This window comes from Geotrypetes seraphini, chromosome 9, assembly GCF_902459505.1.
Source record: "Geotrypetes seraphini chromosome 9, aGeoSer1.1, whole genome shotgun sequence".
Lineage (NCBI taxonomy): Eukaryota > Metazoa > Chordata > Amphibia > Gymnophiona > Dermophiidae > Geotrypetes > Geotrypetes seraphini.
The window spans coordinates 117,868,391-117,888,680 of record NC_047092.1 but is presented as its reverse complement, the minus strand read 5'-3'; the positions used below and the strand labels follow the sequence as shown (position 1 = coordinate 117,888,680).

At 44.3% G+C, this 20,290-nt stretch overlaps 1 protein-coding gene across 5 annotated transcripts in view; it reads left to right on the top strand.

Annotated features, from left to right (window-relative positions):
* The window catches only part of CROCC2 (ciliary rootlet coiled-coil, rootletin family member 2), a 993,480-nt gene that overhangs the window by 876,427 nt on the left and 96,763 nt on the right, over positions 1–20,290 (top strand). For all 5 annotated transcript variants that reach the window (XM_033959482.1, XM_033959484.1, XM_033959480.1 and 2 more), the window contains 2 exons: positions 109–549; positions 7,856–8,005. In XM_033959482.1, coding sequence (XP_033815373.1) covers positions 109–549; positions 7,856–8,005 — 591 coding nt within the window. The remainder of the gene's footprint in view (positions 1–108; positions 550–7,855; positions 8,006–20,290) is intronic.

The window sequence follows — 20,290 nt, the reverse complement described above, 5'->3', positions numbered from 1 at the left end:
TAATCCTACCCTGATGTCATGCCACAGTTCTATACAGAACCATTTAGCTCTTACGGGCTGCATATCCTTCAGTGCTGTTTTGTAAACTGTATTTGGTCTTGCTTTCAGGAAAAGATCAGCAAACATAAAATCAAAGAGGCAAAGTTAGAGTCAGATAAACGGAAGTTGAAAGAAGTCTTGGAGGCATCAGAAAGCCGAGCTACCAAATTGGAAGTAAACTGTCGTTCACTGGAGGGAGAGCTTCAGCGTATGCAGCTGAATGTGACAGACCAAGAAACTGAGATTAATTCCCTTCAGGAGCATGTTCAGCTGTTGCAGAACCGACTGGTAGATAGTGAACTCCAGTGTGCATCGACACAACGAGAACTGGAACGCCTGACCCTCTCCCTGGCCAAGGCGGAGGAAGGGGAGAGCCAACTGAAGGACAAAGTCCAGAGCCTTTCTCAAGTGTTGAGTGACACTACAGCAGGCTCCAGCAGTCTTCAGGAACATGTATCACAACTGCAAAAGGCACTGATAGCAGCTGAGCAAGACCGTCGTGTGCTTCAGGTATTTGACTGCTACATAAAGAGGGTAGTTCTATAAAATGGATGCTAACATTTATGTGTCAATTACATGCATAAATGTTTAGAATATCAGTGTAAATACTGAAAATCTGCTTAAGCGCAAGAGAGGTACATAGCTGGGTTCCCATAGGATCACTCCCTCACTGAGACTGAGAGTGAGCCTCCTTAGGGTAGGTGGAGCTATACCTGCTAAGTTAGAGTGCGGGGTTCAAGCAGGGAGGTGGTTAAATGCCCTGCAGCAAGAGGTGTCCAAGGGAGTAGCAAGAGAGGCCTGAGCCAAGAAGTCTCAAAGGACCAGCCCTAAGGAAGGACCTCCTAACAAATGATACAGAGAGAGAGCTACAGTCTTGAGGGAAGAAGAGTAACCTCAGCGTAAGAGTTTCCCTGGGGTAGAAAACCAAAAGTAAGTAAATCAACCTCCAGGACTTGATTAAGAACTAGATTCTCTAAATGACGCTACAAAAATGGCACCCAAAAAACCCCACACTGAATGCTATTCTATAAATGGTGCTCTGAATTGTATACGGTTTATAGAATAGTGTTTAGAGCCAATTGCAATGCCATACTTTGGGCATAAGGATTTACACTAACTGAAAGCTCTTAGGCATGGATCCCTGGTATTCAATAGTACTGCATGTATCTTTAGTGAATGTCTCTGACCCACTAATGCCCCTCCCATGGCGACACTTCCTTTTGAGTTATGCACTATATTATTTAGAAACATAGAAACATGACGGCAGATAAAGGCCAAATGGCCCATCTGGTCTGCCCATCCGCAGTAACCATTATCTCTTTCTCTCTCTGAGAGATCCTACGTGCCTTTCCCAGGACTTCTTTAATTCAGACACAGTCTCTGTTTCCACCACCTCTTCCGGGAGACTGTTCCATGCATCTACCACCCTTTCTATAAAAAAGTATTTCCTCAGATTACTCCGGAGCCTATCACCTTTTAACTTTATTCTATGCCCTCTCATTGCAGAGTTTCCTTTTATATGAAAGAGACTCGACTCATGCACATTTATATTACATAGGTTTTTAAGCGTCTCTATCATATCTCCCCTCTCCCGCATTTCCTCCAAAGTATACAGATTGAGATCTTTAAGTCTGTCCCTATACGCCTTATGATGAAGTCCACATACCATTTTAGTAGCCTTCCTCTGGACCGATTTCATCCTTTTTATATCTTTTTGAAGGTGGGCCTCCAGAATTGTGCACAATATTCTAAATGAGATCTCACCAGAGTCTTATACAGAGGCATCAATACCTCCTTTTTCCTACTGGCCACACCTCTTCTTATGCAACCTAGCATCCTTATAGAAACATTTGCCTGTGGAGCTTTGTAGAATAGAGCTTAACAAGATATGAGCACAAATCCAAAATGTAAATTAATGCCAGTAATTAATTGTTAGCACCCAATTATTAGCACTAATTGGTTCATTTTAGGATAGCGTATAATTTTGCACATAGAAACATGGGTGTCATTTAAATAATCCAGGGGTATATGTGTGGAAAGAAGACTGCCAAAGTAGGAGAGAACCTTGCAGAATATTCCTTGTATATGAATTTGTGGTGTGTCCATAAGGGACCTGAGATGGTTTTAGCTTCCACAGAATGTGGGCCAGCCCCATGAATAAGTACTCAGAGAGAGAAAGAGACTCTACTTAAAAGGATTAAGAGCTAGATTCACTAAGTCCACCAATCAAGTCCCGACCACTTAGCGACCCGATTTTCCTCCAACCCAATTCACTAACCTCGTGGCTGATTTTCCTCTGATCAGATCAGATCCGCGCATGCAAAGTAGGAGAAATAGCATGCAAAGTAGGAAAGACACGATTCCCTATACAAATGCAGGCACACCAACTGGGCTGGTAGATCCAAAAACAAGCGACTGCTGAGGACCAGTCGCTTGTGTAAAAACCCTGCTCTCTGCCCCAATTCTCCTGCTCTGGCCGCCCTGCTCTCTGCCGCAATTTTCCTGCTCTGGCCACCCTGCTCTCGGCCCCGATCTCCTGCTTCTGTGCCCCAACTCTCCTGCCCTTCCCCGCAGTGCAAGCCCGTGGGTTTAACCCGCAGGTTTAAAGCAGGTTAAAACCACGGGCTCGCGAAGTCAAAAGTCAAAAGTAAAAAGGGCTTGCAAAAAATAAAGTTTTTTTAAAAAGATTTTTTTCCAGCTCTGTTGGGCATGGAGGGCAAACGCATGTGCAGACCATCTACAGATGGTCTGCACATGCATCGGGATCTCTGTGAAACGATCCGTGCAGTCAGTTGGGGGCATGAGGATGCGTAGTGAATCAGCCCCCGGACCTGGATCGGACCGGTAGGCTGTTTTGTGAATCTGGGCCTAAGCCTGCAAAGTAACAGAGCCGACTATAGCCTTTTTGACATACATAAATAAAGTACTTTTGACTTTTTACCTGCAATCTGTGTGTTTGTGTATGTGAGTGTCACATTTCTATAAGGTTCTGCAGCCAGCCATGAGCCTCATTGTCACAGCGCTATTCTATAAAAATGCACATATTTTCCATAGCGTGTACACATAGGTGAAAGTTGAGTGCAGCAGGGCAGGATTCACATTTATGCATATAACTTATAGAATATTGTAAGTTGCGCAGGTATCTCCAGTATATAAGTGCCACCATTTATGTCGGCTCTGTGGCTGGTGTGCCTAAATGCATTGACATATACATACCCAGTTACACTAGTATTCTAGAAAGAAAAACAGGCTACCTGTTATAAAAATGCCCTCAAAATGTGGTAGGAGCCACAAATAAATCATAGGAGTTTTGCACTTATAGAGCCAGATGCTCCAAAATCATCACTAAAATTCTGTGGGTTGTTGTGGTGCTGGTAAATGGTCCAATTCAAAAATGGCAATCGATGAAACAATTTCACATGCAAATGAGTTTCACAGAGGTCCGCCGTAATCCTATCTGGAGAATGTGACGGACTCATATGCAGAGCCTGCAGGGGAAGTTGACACAGGTGCAGAGCTGGCAGGGGAAGCCCCGAACATCTCAGTAGCAGAGGAAGCCCCAGGGCAGGAAGAGTGGGGGGGGGGGGGGGGGGTTTCTAATGGGAACAGATGTTATGCATGTGTTACACATGCACATCTGTGCCCATTATTAAAAAAAAGTGTCAGGTCCCCACCCCCAATGACAGCCCCCATCCTTCACACCGCAAACTTAAAAAAAAAAATTGGCAGAATAGAAGCCTGCTCCCTCTTGACTCAGATACATGGACCCCACCCCACACCCCCATGAAGATCGGCAGAAGGGATGCCCACTCCCTCCTGCCTCGGCCACCCTTCCTTAGCCATCTGGAGCCTCCCACACCCCTGACCCACCCACCCCCATGCAAGGGGCCTAAAGTATCTGAACTAATCAGAGTCTTAGACATCACCCAGCACATCACAGGATGCACCGGGAAGGGAAAGGTCTGCCATTTTGAAGAAGTGAGCCTGCCAGCAGGAGGGAATAGGTATGGGAAGTCCGGGTATGGGAGGGGGGGTCAGGGGGTATAGGAGGTCCGGGTGGCTGAGGTAGGAGTGAGTGGGCATCCCTCCTATCAATTTTTTTTTTTTTTAAGTTCAGGGTCCCGGCACAACTTTTTTTATTATTATTATTTTTAATGGGGACAGATATTGTGAGTTTGTAATGCACACACAATATCTGTTCATATCTGCTGTTCATGTCACATACAGCATGTTACATTACACAAAGTCTGTGTGATGTAACATGCTGTATGTGACATGCTGAGGAGGATGGGAAGAAAGAGGTGCACACTCATAACATCATTATATATTCATCCATAGCTGCATGTTAATGATATGCTCATATGCACTTATTTATCATCATAACATATACATCATCATTAACATGCAGCTGTGGATGTGTAAGGACAGGCTGAGGAGGATGGATGGGAAGGAAGGAAGGTGCACATATCAACATATCGTACATTTTTAACATGCATGATGCAGCTACCGGCAAGCTGAGGAGGATGGGATCATACAGATGTGTATGTTCAGATATGCGCTCAGGTGTGTAGTTTTTTCTGATATATTTATTAAGCTTACAGTATTTATAAAAACACATTTAATACTTGTTACAAAAAATATTGTGCAATTGTGATCTACTTCTGGCCTACAAAGGTCAAAAGAAATCCTTAACTGAGATTTTACATTCAAAAGTGAATTATAGCTACTAGCACTATTATTTATTAGTTATTTATTATGCAGATGTTTGTTAGTTTGTTATTAGTTCAGTATTAGACATATGTTAGTTTAGAATACATAGGTATAGATTAGTTTAGTTTAGGTTAGGTTAGGGCCCTGCTGAAAGAGTCTACCTTGACGTGGTTGCAGGCTTACAAATCTTTTGGTCAAAGAGTGCGGCGACAGAGAAAAGTGTGTGTGTATTCAGCCCATGGAAGAAGGGGGGGAAGGGGGGGAGGAAGGGGTGCGTGGGGGGCCCAATAGGATTGCTCAGTAAGGGGCCCAGAAATTTCTGATGGCGGCCCTGGCCTAAGGGATATGACCAATTGGAATCTTAGGCCACTCCCAGTGAATCCCAGAATGTACTGGGAGAAAGGCCTATGATTCCAGTTGACCCAGGTGCCTGGGCCAATGAGGGCCTTAGGCCCCTCCCCGGTGCATCCCACAATGCACAGGAAAGGGGAAGGCCCGCCATTCTGTGAAGGTGGGCCTGCCGTATGGAGAGAGGAAGCATCCCTTTGGGTGGCCAACTTAAAAAGATATTGGTGGGGTATAGGTGGGCTGGGGGTTGGGTCATGTCTTTCATGGGGGAGGGGTTTCAGCAGGAGATTGTGGTCATTCCTTCTGCCTGGTGGATGTGAGCGAGGTGGCAGCAGGAGTAATTTGGCACTCCTCCTGCAGCAGACATTTGGGGGTGGGGGGCAGCTTCATGGGTTCCAGCAGGAGGGACTGGGCATCGCAGGGTAGGGACGAGTTCCCTGCCACAGCTGCTAAACTGATTGTGGCAGGGAGATTCCCTGCTTCGATCAGCTCAGTGGCAACCTGACCTATACAGAATCTGGCCCTTAGACCTGGTTTTACATCGTCTAAGTCATAACATATAAGTTCCATCCAGGCAGCATCATAAAACTTTCAGTTATCACTGCAGTATGATTGTCTAAGTCAGCCCATATCATGCCCAAATCCCACCCTCACCACTCCTTCAAAAACACCCTTTCAGCTGTGGGTGCACAGCGGCATTCAGAGGTCTAAAAAGTCTCTGGATACGTCTAAAAAACCCATTTTGATTTTTGGCACTTGGACGACCGACTTGGGCGAGTTTTTAGACGTGTTTTTGTTTTCATTATGAGCCCCATACTGCCTAATAAGAAATAAACATATTAACACATTGTACAATACATTTGCTTTTATCAATTCATTTTAATTCACAGCTCAGTTTATATCGCCACCAACCAGTTTACATCTTCAAGATCCTATTACTACTACATCAGATTATCATCAGTTTGTATTGCTACTATAAGCTTTTTCAAGCAAATGATTTTTGCTACTATTTAGGTTTCTGCTAGTTACATGTGACCTGGATTGGCCACTGTTGGAAACAGGATACTGGGCTAGATAGACCATTGGTCTGACACAGTAAGGCTATTCTTTTTTTTTTATTTATGTATTTATTGATTTTCAAATCAAACAAACAAGTTTCAAGTTTATTTAAAATTTCTTATACCGCCCAATCTTCTAGGCAGTGTACAAATTTGTAAAAACAAGAATAACTTATACAGAGAGCAAGATTGGCTACTATATATACATCAAGAAATTCATACAATAACATAAGAATAAATCTTAGCTAATTATGCTCAAGTCTTCAATTATAAGATCCAAGATGTTACAATGGTGAGAAATAAGAAGAACAAATGATCTAAATATACATTTTAATACATGATAATGGCTATAAGGCTGAATACAAGAGTTAAATTCTTTAGTCCTTAGGGCTTAAGATTTTTCTACTTCCAAACAGAATAACGCTAAAAAAAGAAGTCAACTGGGTAGGCTCAAAGAAAACATATTTAACAGTGCAGTGGTGCACTATAAACTTACATGGAAGCTGTAAGTAAAATATGGCACCTAAAGATACAACCCCAGGTTTCATCAAGAAAAATTCACAGCGACACTTTTGGGTCTCCCGTGAAAGATCAGGGAACATCTATATTTTAAATCCCATAGTAAGGCTATTCTTATGTTCTTATGTTACGGTCTTATTTTTAAGCCACAAAACAAAACAAAGTGGAACTATTGTTCTCGATCTAACCAAGTTTAGTTCCACTTTCTGTTTTGTTTTGTGGAACATTGTGGACTAAGGTTACCATATTTTTCTCTGGGTAACCCAGGACACATGGTTTCCCCATTCCGCCTCCAGTCCCACCCAGTTCTGTCTCCATCTCCGCCCCCACAAGGCATCCTCTTTTCTTTCGGACGAGCTCCAGCCGCATATGGAGGGCCTGGAGCATGCGCGGATGTGTGTGACATCATCTGCGCATGCTCAGAGGCTCTCCAGATGTGGCCAGAACTCGTTGGGGCTTTCCAAAACCCTGACAAATGCCAGGTTTTGGAAAGTCCGTTCGGGAACCCGAACAGTCCTCTAAAAAGAGGACATGTCTGGGTTTTCCCAGACGTCTGGTAACCCTATTGAGGACATTTTGGCTGTGGCCTATGTTCTTATGTTTTAAATTTCTTTATATCTGTTATTGGTCATCTATTTAATGGCAATTGATTCCATAGTACAGGACCAACAATTAAAAAAGAACATCTACGAGTTACTTCATTATTGTAATTTCCTTAATGCTGGGATATACAAACAATAGCAGTTTCTGATTTTAAAGAATGATTAAGCACATAAATTTTTAAGGCAGATGACAAATAATGTGTTGACTCATACTTATGGCCTCTTTTACAAATCTGCACTAGCGGCTGCGCTGCGCTAACGGTCCCGAAGCCCATTGAGATTTAAAGGGCTTCGGGGCTGTTGCTGCACAGCAGCTGCTAGCGCAGCTTTGTAAAAGAGGCCGTTAATTGCCTTATGTATTAACAAAAATATTTTAAATAAAATTTGTTCATTTACTGGCAACCAGTGAAGATCAACAAAATAGGTTTAATATATGAGCATCATCCTAGGCTATATTAATATTCGCTTGCCCAGGGTATTTCTTGATTCTCATGCCTGGTGTTACTAGCCTGAGATGCAGTATGTCCATAAATATATATAGTTCACATCAGTCAACTAATTTTTTTGTTTCCTTTGTAGGAACGTTTTGACTCCATGCGACAGACTCTATCTGACAGTAAGAGGCAGAACCACAGCCTAGCAGAAACAGTGCAGACACTGCAGGAGCAGCTAGGAGAACTGGAGATGAGGTGCCAAGAACTGGAGGGGCAAATGGGGCACCTCCAGGAGGTGAGACATGGTTGAAGGAAAAACAGACGGGATCTGGAGGAGGGAAGGGCAGGCAAAGGATAAGAAAATACAGAAATTGTGACAAAAAAATAGAATCCATACAGAATTTGGATTTAGCTCACACTATTTTTTTTCAGTAGATGCTCAAGATAAGTTACATTCAGGTACAGTAGGTATTTTCCTGTATCCAGAGGGCTTACAGTCTAAATTTATACTTGAGGCAATGAAGAGTTAAGTGACTTGCCCAAGATTACAAGGAGCCACTGTGAAATTTGAACTGGGTTTGGTTCTTAGCTTGCTGCTCTAACCATTAGGCTACTCCATGATAAAGAGATCCAAGGTGGATTCAGAAACACAATGGGAAAGAAAGGAGCGGGTGGCAGAAATTAAAAAAGTATACAAAAGAAGGGACCAAAGAAAGAAAGAGGCACAATAAAAAAGGGAGAAGCATACAGTAGTTAGTGTATGCTATGTCACTCAGTTATGCTGTCATTAATAGTCTATGAGTTAACAATCCAATAAAACAGAGAGCAGAATGTGGTGCAGTGATTAAAGCTACAGCTTCAGCACCCTGAGGTTGTTGGTTCAAATCCACATTGCTCCATATAACCCTGGACAAGTCACTCAATCCCATCATTGGCCCAGGTACACTAGAAAGACTGAGAGTCCACCAGGACAGACAGGGGAAAATGCTTGAGTACCTGAATAAATTCATATAACCATTCTGAGCTCCCCTGGAAGAATGGTATTGAAAATGAAATAAATAAATCAGAAGGTATACCCAAAACTCAGGTCAGTGCTGCCTAAGAGGAACAGAATCCCAGAAGGACCTTTCTACACAATATCATTCTAACAAAAAATATCCTGAAAGTGATGTTACGGTTTTTAGCAGGGAAAGGGATTGGCATTGGAGATATTGGTGCTGGTGGACTTCTTGCATTCATAGTGGAAAACAGATTGAAACCCCTCATCATGGATGATATTTACATGGTAAATACTCTGAATGACCCACAGTGAAAGGGAGTATCATAAGAACATCTATAATAATAAAATGTTAAGTGCGCATGCGCACTTGCGCCGCATGTTCCCTGATCTGACGCAGCGGCACGAGTGCGCATGCGCTGGATGGCGCGGAGTGAGGGGCCGGACTTAGGGGAAGGAGAGCAGGCCTGGAATTCGGCCCCGGCCAGGCAAGAGTAAGACCCCCCTTCCCTGCCGCACTCAGGCCCCGGCGGTCCCCGCCAGCAGAGGCAGAAAGACAGCGGTCACTGGCTGTGCGGACGTGTTTTTGGCCAGGTAACAGCTGTGACTTCCCTCTCCCGCCGCCGATCCTAGGTTACACCACTAACACGTTGCGACTCACCCCTCCCCCCCCCCAACGACCCTACCCAGCACAACTGAAACCCCTGTTGACCCTCCCACCGCTACATGGCTGACAAACCCGGCAGGAGCAGCAGCGTCCCAGGCACACTGAACGCTGCTTCGGGTCTTCTACTGGCCTAATTTCCTCTGCCGCTTCCCTGATGACGTCATCAGGGATGCAGCAGAGAGGTTGGCAGCCGTGTAGTGGTGGGAGGGTCAACGGGGGTTTCTGTTATGCCAGGTAAGGTCGGTGGGGGGGGGGGAGTCGCGGCGTGTTAGTGGTGTGCCTAAGGTCGGGGGGAAGGGGGAGTCGCGGCATGTTAATGGTGTTCCTAGGGTCGGCACAGGGGGGGTTAAAAACATGCTGCTCCGGGGGTTGGGAAGCAGGCAGGCATCGGGGGGGAGGTTCAGTGGAAGGGGAATGGGAGGCAGACAGGCTGGCATCGGAGGAGGGGTGGGGGGTTCAATAGAAGGCAGGATGGCATGGGGGGGTTCCATGAAAACATGCTGCTCAGGGGGATGGGAGGCAGGCAGGCATTGGGGGTGGGGGGTTTCAGTGGAAGGGGAATGGGAATGGGAGGCAGGCAAGCTAGCATCGGAGGGGGGGTGGGGGGTTCAATGGAAGGCAGACAGGCAGGATGGCATCGGGGGGGTTCCATGGAAACATGCTGCTCAGGTGGATGGGAGGCAGGCAGGCAGATTGGCATCGGGGGGGTTTCGGTGGAAGGGGAATGGGAGGCAGGCAGGATGGCATTGGAGGGGGGGTGGGGGGTTCAATGGAAGGCAGGCACGCAGGATGGCATCGGGGGGGTTTCCATGGAAATATGCTGCTCATGGGGATGGGAGGCAGGGAGGCTGGCATGGGGGGGTTTCAATGGAAGGGGGATGGGAGGCAACGGAGGGGGTGGGGGGGTTTCAATGGAAGGCAGGCTGCCATCGAAGGGGGGGAGGAAGGAGGCTCAGGGGGCACTAACAACATAGAAAGGGGCATTGGGGGCACTATGGACATAGGAATGGGCACTAAGGACATAGGAAGGAGGCACAGAGAGATTCACAGACAGAAAAAAATGACAGACAGACAGCATGCAAGGAGAGAGAGACAAAGAAAAAAAATACCCAGACAGACAGACATCTACTCTAGCACCCGTTAATGTAACAGGCTTAAAGATTAGTAAGAACATAAGAAGTTGCCTCCGCTGAGGCAGACCAGAGGTCCATCTTGCCCAGCCGTCCGCTCCCGCGGTGGCCCATCAGACTTATTGCCTGAACAGTGGTCCCTGACTAATTTTATAACTTACCTCTAATCCTATCCCTATAACCTACCTCTACTCCTATCTGTACCCCTCAATCCCTTTGTCCTTCAGGTACCTATCCAAACCTTCTTTGAAGCCCTGTAGCGTGTTCCTGCTTATCACATCCTCTGGTAGCGCGTTCCATGTATCCACCACCCTCTGGGTGAAAAAGAACTTTCTGGCGTTTGTCCTAAACCTTTCCCCTTTCAATTTCTCTGAGTGCCCCCTTGTACTTGTACCCCATAATTTGAAAAAATCTGTCCCTGTCTACTTTTTCTATGCCCTTCATGATCTTGAAGGTTTCTATCATGTCTCCTCTAAGTCTCCACTTTTCCAGGGAGAAAAGCCCCAGTTTTTCAGTCTGTCAGTATACGAGAGGTCCTCCATACCCTTTATTAGCCTAGTTGCTCTTCTCTGGACTCTCTCAAGTACCGCCATGTCCTTCTTGAGGTGCGGCGACCAGTATTGGACACAGTACTCCAGGTGCGGGCGCACCATTGCACGATACAGTGGCAGGATGACTTCCTTCGTCCTGGTCGTGATACCCTTCTTAATGATACCCAACATTTTGTTTGCTTTCCTTGAGGCTGTGGCGCACTGCGCCGACGCCTTCAATGTTGTGTCTACCATCACTCCCAGGTCTCTTTCAAGGTTGCTCACCCCTAGCAGTGATCCCCCCATTTTGTAAGTGAACATCGGGTTCTTTTTCCCTACATGCATGACCTTGCATTTCCCTATGTTGAAGCTCATTTGCCACTTTTTGGCTCACTCTTCCAGCGTTGTCAGATCTTTTTTGAGATCTTCGCAGTCCTCCATGTTTTTGACCCTGCTGTATAGTTTGGTATCATCCGCAAATTTAATGACCTCACATTTTGTTCCCACCTCCAGGTCGTTAATGAATATATTGAACAGGAGCGGTCCCAGCACCGACCCCTGTGGAACTCCGCTCATGACCCATTGCCAGTCTGAGTAATGGCCCTTTACTCCAACCCTCTGTTTCCTGTCCGCCAGCCAGTTTTTGATCCATCGGTGGACCTCCCCTTGCACCCCGTGGTTCCATAGCTTCCTTAGCTTCCCAGTAAATCTGAATCACTTGTTTACTCTTTCCAAAAATACTAGGATTAGGGGGCATGCAATGAAGCTATGAAGTAGTAGATTTAAAACAAAACAGAGAAAATTATTTCTTTAGACAATGTATAATTAAATTCTGGAATTCATTGCCAAAGAATATGGTGAAATCAGTTAGCTTAGAAGTCAAGTTCCTGGAGGAAAAGTCCAAAGTCTCTTATTGGCCAAAACCCAAGGAATATCAATATTCCATGCTACCAATCCAGGGCAAGCAATGGCTTCCCAGTCTGATAACTTCCCTCTGGTCCTACATATAAAAACAAAAAGAAAGAAAATCTTTCTTCATAGTCCCAATTTTTCTCAGCTTCTGATACTGCTTCTTTCACTGCCTGCCCAGACTAATCCAGGCCCTGTCACTTCCCAGAAGTAGCATAACCATTTTTTACCTTCCCTTCAGTTAAAGGCTATACTCAGAAAAGATTAATTAACCAACTCTTATCATACCAAGCCACTTCCAGGGACCCTGAACTGGGACAAATGGTTAGAATATTGGCCTCATTTATGCATTTTAGACAGCTATTTAAAACCCATCTGTTCTCAAAATTCTTATAATCCCTCCAAAGTACCATATTGATGTAAAACTACTATTAACTTGTCAATGTTAATGTTCTATCTATTGCAGCTCACTGACAATGGTCAGTTCACCTCTTTTATAAACTGCAGAGAACCAAAAGGCTTTTGCGATATATAAATAAAAATTTATGTTATGTTATTTTGGGGAGGTCCAATTGGCATAATAGGTGGGCATGAGGCATTTCATGTTTCCCCCCGCTCTCTACCATCCTGCACCCCCATCCTACCAAATTTAAATGAATAGCTTGGTTGGTAGGGATCCCTAAGCCTCACTAGCTAAAGACTTCTTTGACCCAAATTCCTGAGTAGAGAATGAAATGCTAAGAAAATTCATCACTGTTCTCATCCCTGTAGATTACTGCAGGAAACAAGGCTTGAGGGTCAGTGATTGTGCCCATTCATACTCTGATTCTTCCCTCTTTCCTTAAAGAATGGAGATGGTTTCCCACGGTTATCTGCAGGGACAGGAACGATGATGAATTTTCTCACCGTGTCAGGGCCATGTTCCCAATCACCTATACTGGCACTCTATACATGCTGAGTTCTCATGCAAGTACTGAGCACATATGGGGGTACCATCTTTGACAGCTGGGAGTGTGGCCACTGCCCACCACAGTGTTCTGACAGCCCAGCAGGTGGGGCTTGAGGTTCCCTGGCATCTACACCAGTGGTGTGTTCACTACTGTGTGGGCCTAAGCCTAAAGTGAATGGGCCCAGGCCTGCCTGTGGCTTCAGCCCTGCTGCCTGGATCAATCTCTTTGTTCAGTATCCTGCTGTAATGTTGTTAGAGCTACTCTAGCTGCTGGTGCCTGGCATGCTAAAATGCCCTGCCATGTTCTTGTTGTCATTGCAGTGTTCTTTTAAGTTTGGGCAATTATTATAATTGTTTACTTTTGTAAGAATCATACCAAATCAGAGTAAGAGGAGGTGTATGCCATGTGATTATAACTTGCACATTCCTGGGATGGCTGTAATGGGCAATGGTACACAGCTTTTAAAGACTGCTATCTATAAATATGCAGACAGAATTCTTCATTTACTTAAGCAAAATATTATGTATTTTTTTGACTGATATTCCTATTAATATTTTTAAAAATGTTTTTACAAAATTTTACCTTGAAAGGGATGTCTTTGGCAGACCATCAAACACAATGCCCCCCCGGCCGCACCCACTATTTAAAACTATTTAACTGGCAAGGAACAGCTCCTGGCCAGTTAAATAGTTTCAAGCTTTAAGTTTATTGAATACTTGATATACTGTTTATCAAGGTTACCTAAACAGTCTACAATAAGATCATTAATCTAAGATAATAAAACCCTAAGCGCGCATGCGCACTCCCACCTGCGTGTTCTATTTTTCGTGAGATGTAGGGCCCCGCGGGCAAGAGTGAGGATGCGCACTTCTACTCCCTCCTTCCCTCACTGTAATTTCGCCGCCGCCGTCGTGCCCCCCCCCCCCGTGTACCCTTTCCCAGCGCACACAAGAATCTCTCTCTCTCTCCCCCCTGAGGTAGATGTCGGCCGCAGTGGCTGTCAGTGGCTGCAGGCCGCGGTGGCCAAGCCCGGAGCCAGTGTAGATGGCTGAAGCCTGGCTGGAGGAGGACAAGGAGGAGCTGCGAGAGCTCCGCAGAGGCAGGAGGTGATGGATTCGGGGGAGAGAGTGGGAGAAGGGAGAGATGTTGGACTCAAGTGAGGAAATGAGAGAGAGACAGAGACAGATGAATGAGAAGGACAGAGGGGCTACTAGGGGGACCAGGAGAGATGGTAGGGGATAGGGAGAGATAGACTTCAGGGAGTGTGGAGGGGGCAGGAGAGAGAGATGGTCTTGGGGAAGGACAGATGGGGACAGGAAAAGGAAAGATGGCAAAAGGGGTGAAACAGGGTCAGAGAGAGATGATAGAGGGTATGAAAGGGGGAAAGGGAGAGATGGAAATGGTAGGACCACTGCTGCTTTGGGGCACTGAGGGAGGAAAGGTTGGTACGTCAGGACTGCTGCTGCCGCCTCGGGTAAGTAAAGACCCTGTCAGGTGATAAATGCAATGGAGGATCTATGAGGGCCTAAAGGGTACAAAGGAAATGGTGAAAGGTGAGGTGGTGGGACTGGGATCAGTGGGAGGCAGGGTCCGAGCATGATAGAGGCGGGGCATGGGTGGGGTCAGAGTCAGGGTCAGGGTATAGGTGGGGCTATTCTAGCACCCGTTACTGTAACGAATGTAATGGGCTAAAATACTAGTAAACATATAAAAACAAAGCTCTATTAAAATTATAGGGGTTTCATAGACATTCTAAACTGAGACATACTGAATATGAGACCAAGATAGAAAAAAAAGAGAGAGAGAGGGAGGGGAAGAACACAATTGGAAGGGAATATACTTATTTAGATTACCGTAGATTGTCATCTTCGGAGGGGATAATCAGTGTCAAGTGTTGAAAGCATCTTTAAATAAGAATGTTTTGAGTTTCGATTTAAATTTTGTTAATGAAGATTCCAGCCTACGGTCTAAGGGCAGAGCATTCCACAGCGACAGAGTCATGACTGAAAAATTTTTTTCCAGGTAGTGTCGTAGAATATTTCTCATATAGAAGGGATTACCAGGAGATTCTGTGCATTAGATCTCAGCATTCTCGTTGACTGATCAGGGATGATGATTTTGTCTATAAAAGCTGGTGTGTTTGTGATTCTAGTTTTGAAGGTATGTAGAAGGATTTTTTAAGTGATACAATATGTGATGGGCAGCCAGTGAGCAAATTTTTTTGCTTTATATACCGCCTGGAGTCACAGTTTTATTATGGTGTTCTGAATTATTTGAAGACGACGGATTTCTTTCTGTGCAATACCTTGGTATAGTGAGTTACAGTAGTCAAGGAGAGAGACAACCAGAGAATGAATGTGAATATTAAGAGATGGAGGATCTAGGAGAGAGGAGATTGAGTGTATTAATTGTAGCTTATAAAAGCATTTCTGTACTAAAACGCTCACCTGATCATGAAAAGTAAGTTTATTATTGAGTATGACCCCCAGTAAGTTGGTCTTCATCTCCATTTTTATAGGGGTGGAATCTATATAAGATAGGCTTGATTAAATCTTATCTGTGTTGGGAAACAAGACGCCTTTTGTTTTTTGGATATTGAGTATGAGCATATTTTCTTTTAGCCAAGAGCTGATTTGGATAAGTTTACTGTTTATGTATTGAACAGCATAAGTTAAATAGCATATTGGCGCCTAACTGTAGATATTCAGCAGGAGATAGCTGGCTATCTCTGGCTGAATTTTCAGAGTTAGCTACTAGGCAACTATATTATGTGGCATAGTCAGCTAAACATAAGAAGTGCCACTGCTGGGTCAGACCAGTGGTCCATCATTTCCAGCAGTCCGTTCACGTGGCGGCCCTCTGGTCAAAGACCAGCACCCTAACTGAGACTAGCCCTACCAGCACACGTTCCTATTCAGCAGGAACTTGTCTAACTTTGTCTTGAATCCCTTGAGGGTATTTTCCCCTATGACAGACTCCAGAAGAGCGTTCCAGTTTTCCACCATTCTCTGGGTGAAGAAGAACTTCCTTACATTTGTATGAAATCTATCCCCTTTCAACTTTAGAGAGTGCCCTCTCATTCTCCCTACCTTGGAGAGTGTGAACAACCTGTCCTTACCTACTAAGTCTATCCCCTTTAGTATTTTGAATGTTTCGATCATGTCCCCTCTCAATCTCCTCTGTTTGAGGGAGAAGAGGCCCAGTTTCTCTAATCTTTCGCTGTACGACAGCTCCTCCACCCCCTTAACCATCTTAGTCGCTCTTCTCTGGACCCTTTTGAGTAGTACCGTGCCCTTCTTCATGTACGGCGACCAATGTTGTCTGCAGTACTCCAGGTGAGGGCGCACCATGGCCCGGTACAGCGGCTTGATAACCTTTTCCGATCTGTTTGTGATCCCCTTCTTTATCATTCCTAGCATTCTGCTCGCCCTTTTCGCTGCCGTCGCACATTGCGCAAACAGCTTCATCGACTTGTCAATCAGAACTCCCAAGTCCCTTTCCTGGGAGGTCTCTCCAAGTACCGCCCCGGACATCCTGTATTCCTGCATGAGATTTTTGTTCTCGACATGCATTACTTTACACTTATCCACATTGAACCTCATCTACCATGTCAATGCCCATTCCTCGAGCCTGATTATGTCATGTTGCAGATCTTCACAATCTCCCTGTGTCTTCACTACTCTGAATAACTTTGTATCTTCTGCAAATTTAATCACCTCACTTGTCGTACCTATGTCCAGATCATTTATAAAGATGATGAAGAGCATGGGTCTAAGCACCGAGCCCTGCGGCACCCCACTGGTGATGCTCTTCCAGTCCGAGTATTGTCCATTTACCCCCACTCTCTTTTTCCTATGCTCCAGCCAGTTTTTAATCCGCGTGAGTATTTCACCCTCGATTTCATGGCTCTCAACTTTCTGAAGTAGTCGGTCATGCGGAACCTTGTCGAACGCCTTCTGAAAGTCCAGATATACAATGTCGACTGGGTTGCCCTTGTCTATCTGCCTGTTTACTTCCTCGAAGAAATGTAGCAAGTTCGTCAAACAAGATCTGCCTTTGCTGAAACCATGCTGGCTGGTCCTCATCAGACCGTGTCTGTCAAGGTGTTCAATGATGCGGTCCTTTATCAGTGCTTCTATCATCTTTCCCAGTATTGAGGTCAGACTCACCGGTCTATAGTTTCCTGGGTCTCCCCTCAAACCTTTTTTGAAGATCAGCGTAACATTCGCCACCTTCCAGTCCCCCGGAATCTTTCCCAATTCGATCAACAGATTGGCTATTAGTTGAAGCAGTTCAGTGAGCAGAAGGAGGAGTAGGAGAATGTACCAAAGCAAAGGGGAATAATGACAGGGAGATGCTCAAAAAGAAAGGGAAAGGATGACTGTAAGCAAGAGAATGTTTGAGCTTGAGAGTGGAGAATAAGGTAGATGATAAGATGGCTGGTGAAGAATAGTGTGGTCTTGTGGTGTGGAGGGGAGAGGGAAAGGGAAAGAGAGTAAGATTGGGGATAGTAAGATAAGCAGAAAGTGAATTGGAGTCATAAGGAGAGGAATAGAGAAAGGAAATAGAACTGTACAAGACATGAGGTAGTGAGAATAGGGAGGTGCCCTCAGGAAGCACACAAGGGAGCACACTTAGGAGCACATGCTCCTTGTTTGCACGATGCACTGTGCGCCAGTGGCTCACACTGCCCAGAGTGAGCTTAGATTAAATAGGGTAGTGAGGTCACCTGAGTGCTTGCTTGGGAGGAGCTACAGTTAGCCAAAGGCAGCAGGAGAGAGGCTAGATTTAGGCAGCAGCAGAGATTGGGGTTGGAACACACATACACAAACACAGTCCCTCCAGTTGCAGTAGGAAAGAGAAGGCCATGCAGGACAGAGGCCCAGTATGAAAAAATCTAACCCTTTTTCTGGCTACTAACAGCTCTCTACTTCAGGGTTCTCTCTCTCTCAAGTTTCAAGTTTTTAAAACTTTCTATCCCATCCATTGGACAGGCCTTCTGGGCAGCTTACAATCTAAAACAGGGTAATGTGATGTAACAAAATAAGAAAATCGTAAGGTAAGGATGGAAGTATAATATCAATAAGAAAGTAGGGAGGGAAACACGCAGGGTCAAGATATATTTTTGGCAGAAATTTGCATCTTGGCACTACAACCAAAAAGTTAAGGTTGAGTGGTTAGTAGATATATTCTAGTGAGGGTGATAGGCATCTTTAAAGAGAAAGTTGTTGTGGGGTTTTCTACTATTAAAATTTATTTTCATGTACTATTATTCTGTAGCTAGGTACAACTAACCGATTCTGTTGAGCCAATCTTAGGGTTCTAGTTGGATGATTAGGTGTCATATAACTCAAGAGGTATTATCTTGTAGATTATATTTATTTTTATTTATTTATTATTGTTTATTAAACAATCTTTTTATGAAGAGATTCACTCAAAACAGTTTACACATTGAATAGTAATTAGATACTCTTTAGCATTTTCCCAATGTGTCCCGGCAGTCTCACAATCTAAATGTGGTACCTCGAGCAATGGAGGATATGGTGAGAGACTGGGAGCCAGTGAATTTTTTCTAAGTGAGGTGTTACATAATCATATTTTTTTACATTATTGGTAAATCTAATGGCAATATTTGTATTAATATTTGTATATTGTATCTTCTAATTCCTTTGTATAGAAAATTGCAGTAATCCAATTGACTGATAATCAAGGAATATGTTAGAATAGTGAGCATGGAGGGATGCAATAATGAATTTATAGACCAGATCAAGCACAGTCAGTGGAAGGAGTGGAAATGGATGGGAATGTCTGGAAGGAGTGGAAATGCAGTGGACAAAACTGAAAGGAGTAATTATAAAAGCGCCAAAATTTTTGTGAGGCATGTAAGTAAAAGGAAAAGAAGGCCGCTTTGGTTCTCATAAATAGTAGCTGAGAAGGTAAGGAATAAGAAGTTAGCTTTCATAAATTGGTAGCGCAATTGAAATAATTAATAGTAGTAATAAACTACAAAATATCACAGAAAGAGGAAGACAGGCAAAAATATCTGGAAAAGTTAATAGAGGCTGGTCATGTAGTCAGGAAAGCAAATATGCAAATGGGAGAAAAAAAATAGCTAACACGGTAAAACGGGGAGACAAGACATTTTTTAGATATATTAGTGATAGGAAGAAGTGCAAAAGTGGCACTGTTAGACTCAAAGGTGAAGGGGAGAAATATGTAGAAGCTGATAAAGAAAAGGCTGAATTGCTTAACAAATATTTCTGTTCTGTGTTCACAGTTGAAGTGCCAGGAGAGGGACCACAGAAGACAGACATGAATAGGGATGAAGGAGTGGTAGACCCTAATTGATTTTCAGAGGGTTGTGTTCATGAGGAGCTAGCTAAAATAAAAGTAGACAAAGCGATGAAGCTGGATGGTGTACATTCGAGGGTGCTGAAGGAACTTAGGGAAGTTCTAGTGGCTCAGCTGACTGACCTTTTCAATGGTCTCTAGAGTTGGGAGTGGTACCGGAGGACTGAAGAAGGGCAGATGTGGTCCCTCTCCACAAAAGTGGAATTAAGGAAGAAGTAGGGAACTACAGGCTGGTAAGTCTGACTTCTGTGGTAAGCAAATTAATGGAAACGCTTTTAAAACAGAGAATGGTGAAGTTTCTGGAATCCTGTGGATTACAGGACTGGAGGCAACATGGATTCACTAGAGGTAGGTCTTATCAGACAAATCTTCTATGACTTAGTGAACAGAGATAGAGGGAGTGCACTAGATGTGATGTATTTAGATTTTAGCAAAGCTTTTGACAGTGTTCCACACAGACGTCTAATAAATAAACTGAGTGCCCATGGAATGGTTCCCAAAGTGATGGGTTGGGTCAAGAACTAGTTGAGTGGAAGGCAACAGAGAGTAGTGATCAGTGGAGATCACTCTGAGGAAAGGGATGTTACCAGTCGTGTGTCTCAAGGTTCTGTTCTCAGGCCTATTCTTTGTAACATTTTTATAAATGATATTGCTGCAGGGCTATCGGGTAAGATTTGCCTCTTCATGGATGATACAAAAATCTGCAAAAGACACCCAAGATGGTGTGAATAACATGAAGAAAGACCTGATGAAGCTTGAAGAATGGTCTGAAATTTGGCAGCTAAAATTTAATGCTAAGAAATGCAAAATCATGTATTTGCACTGCAAAAACCCGAGGGAATGGTACAGTTTATGGGGTAATGAACTTAAGTGCATGACAGAAGAGCGGGACTTATGTGTGATTGTATGTGATGATATTAAGGTGGCCAAACAGGTTGAAAAGGTTATGGCAAAAGCTAGAAGGATGCTAGGGTATATGGGGAGAAGTATGGCCAGTATGAAAAAGGAGGTATTGATGCCTCTGTATAAGACTTTGGTGAGACCTC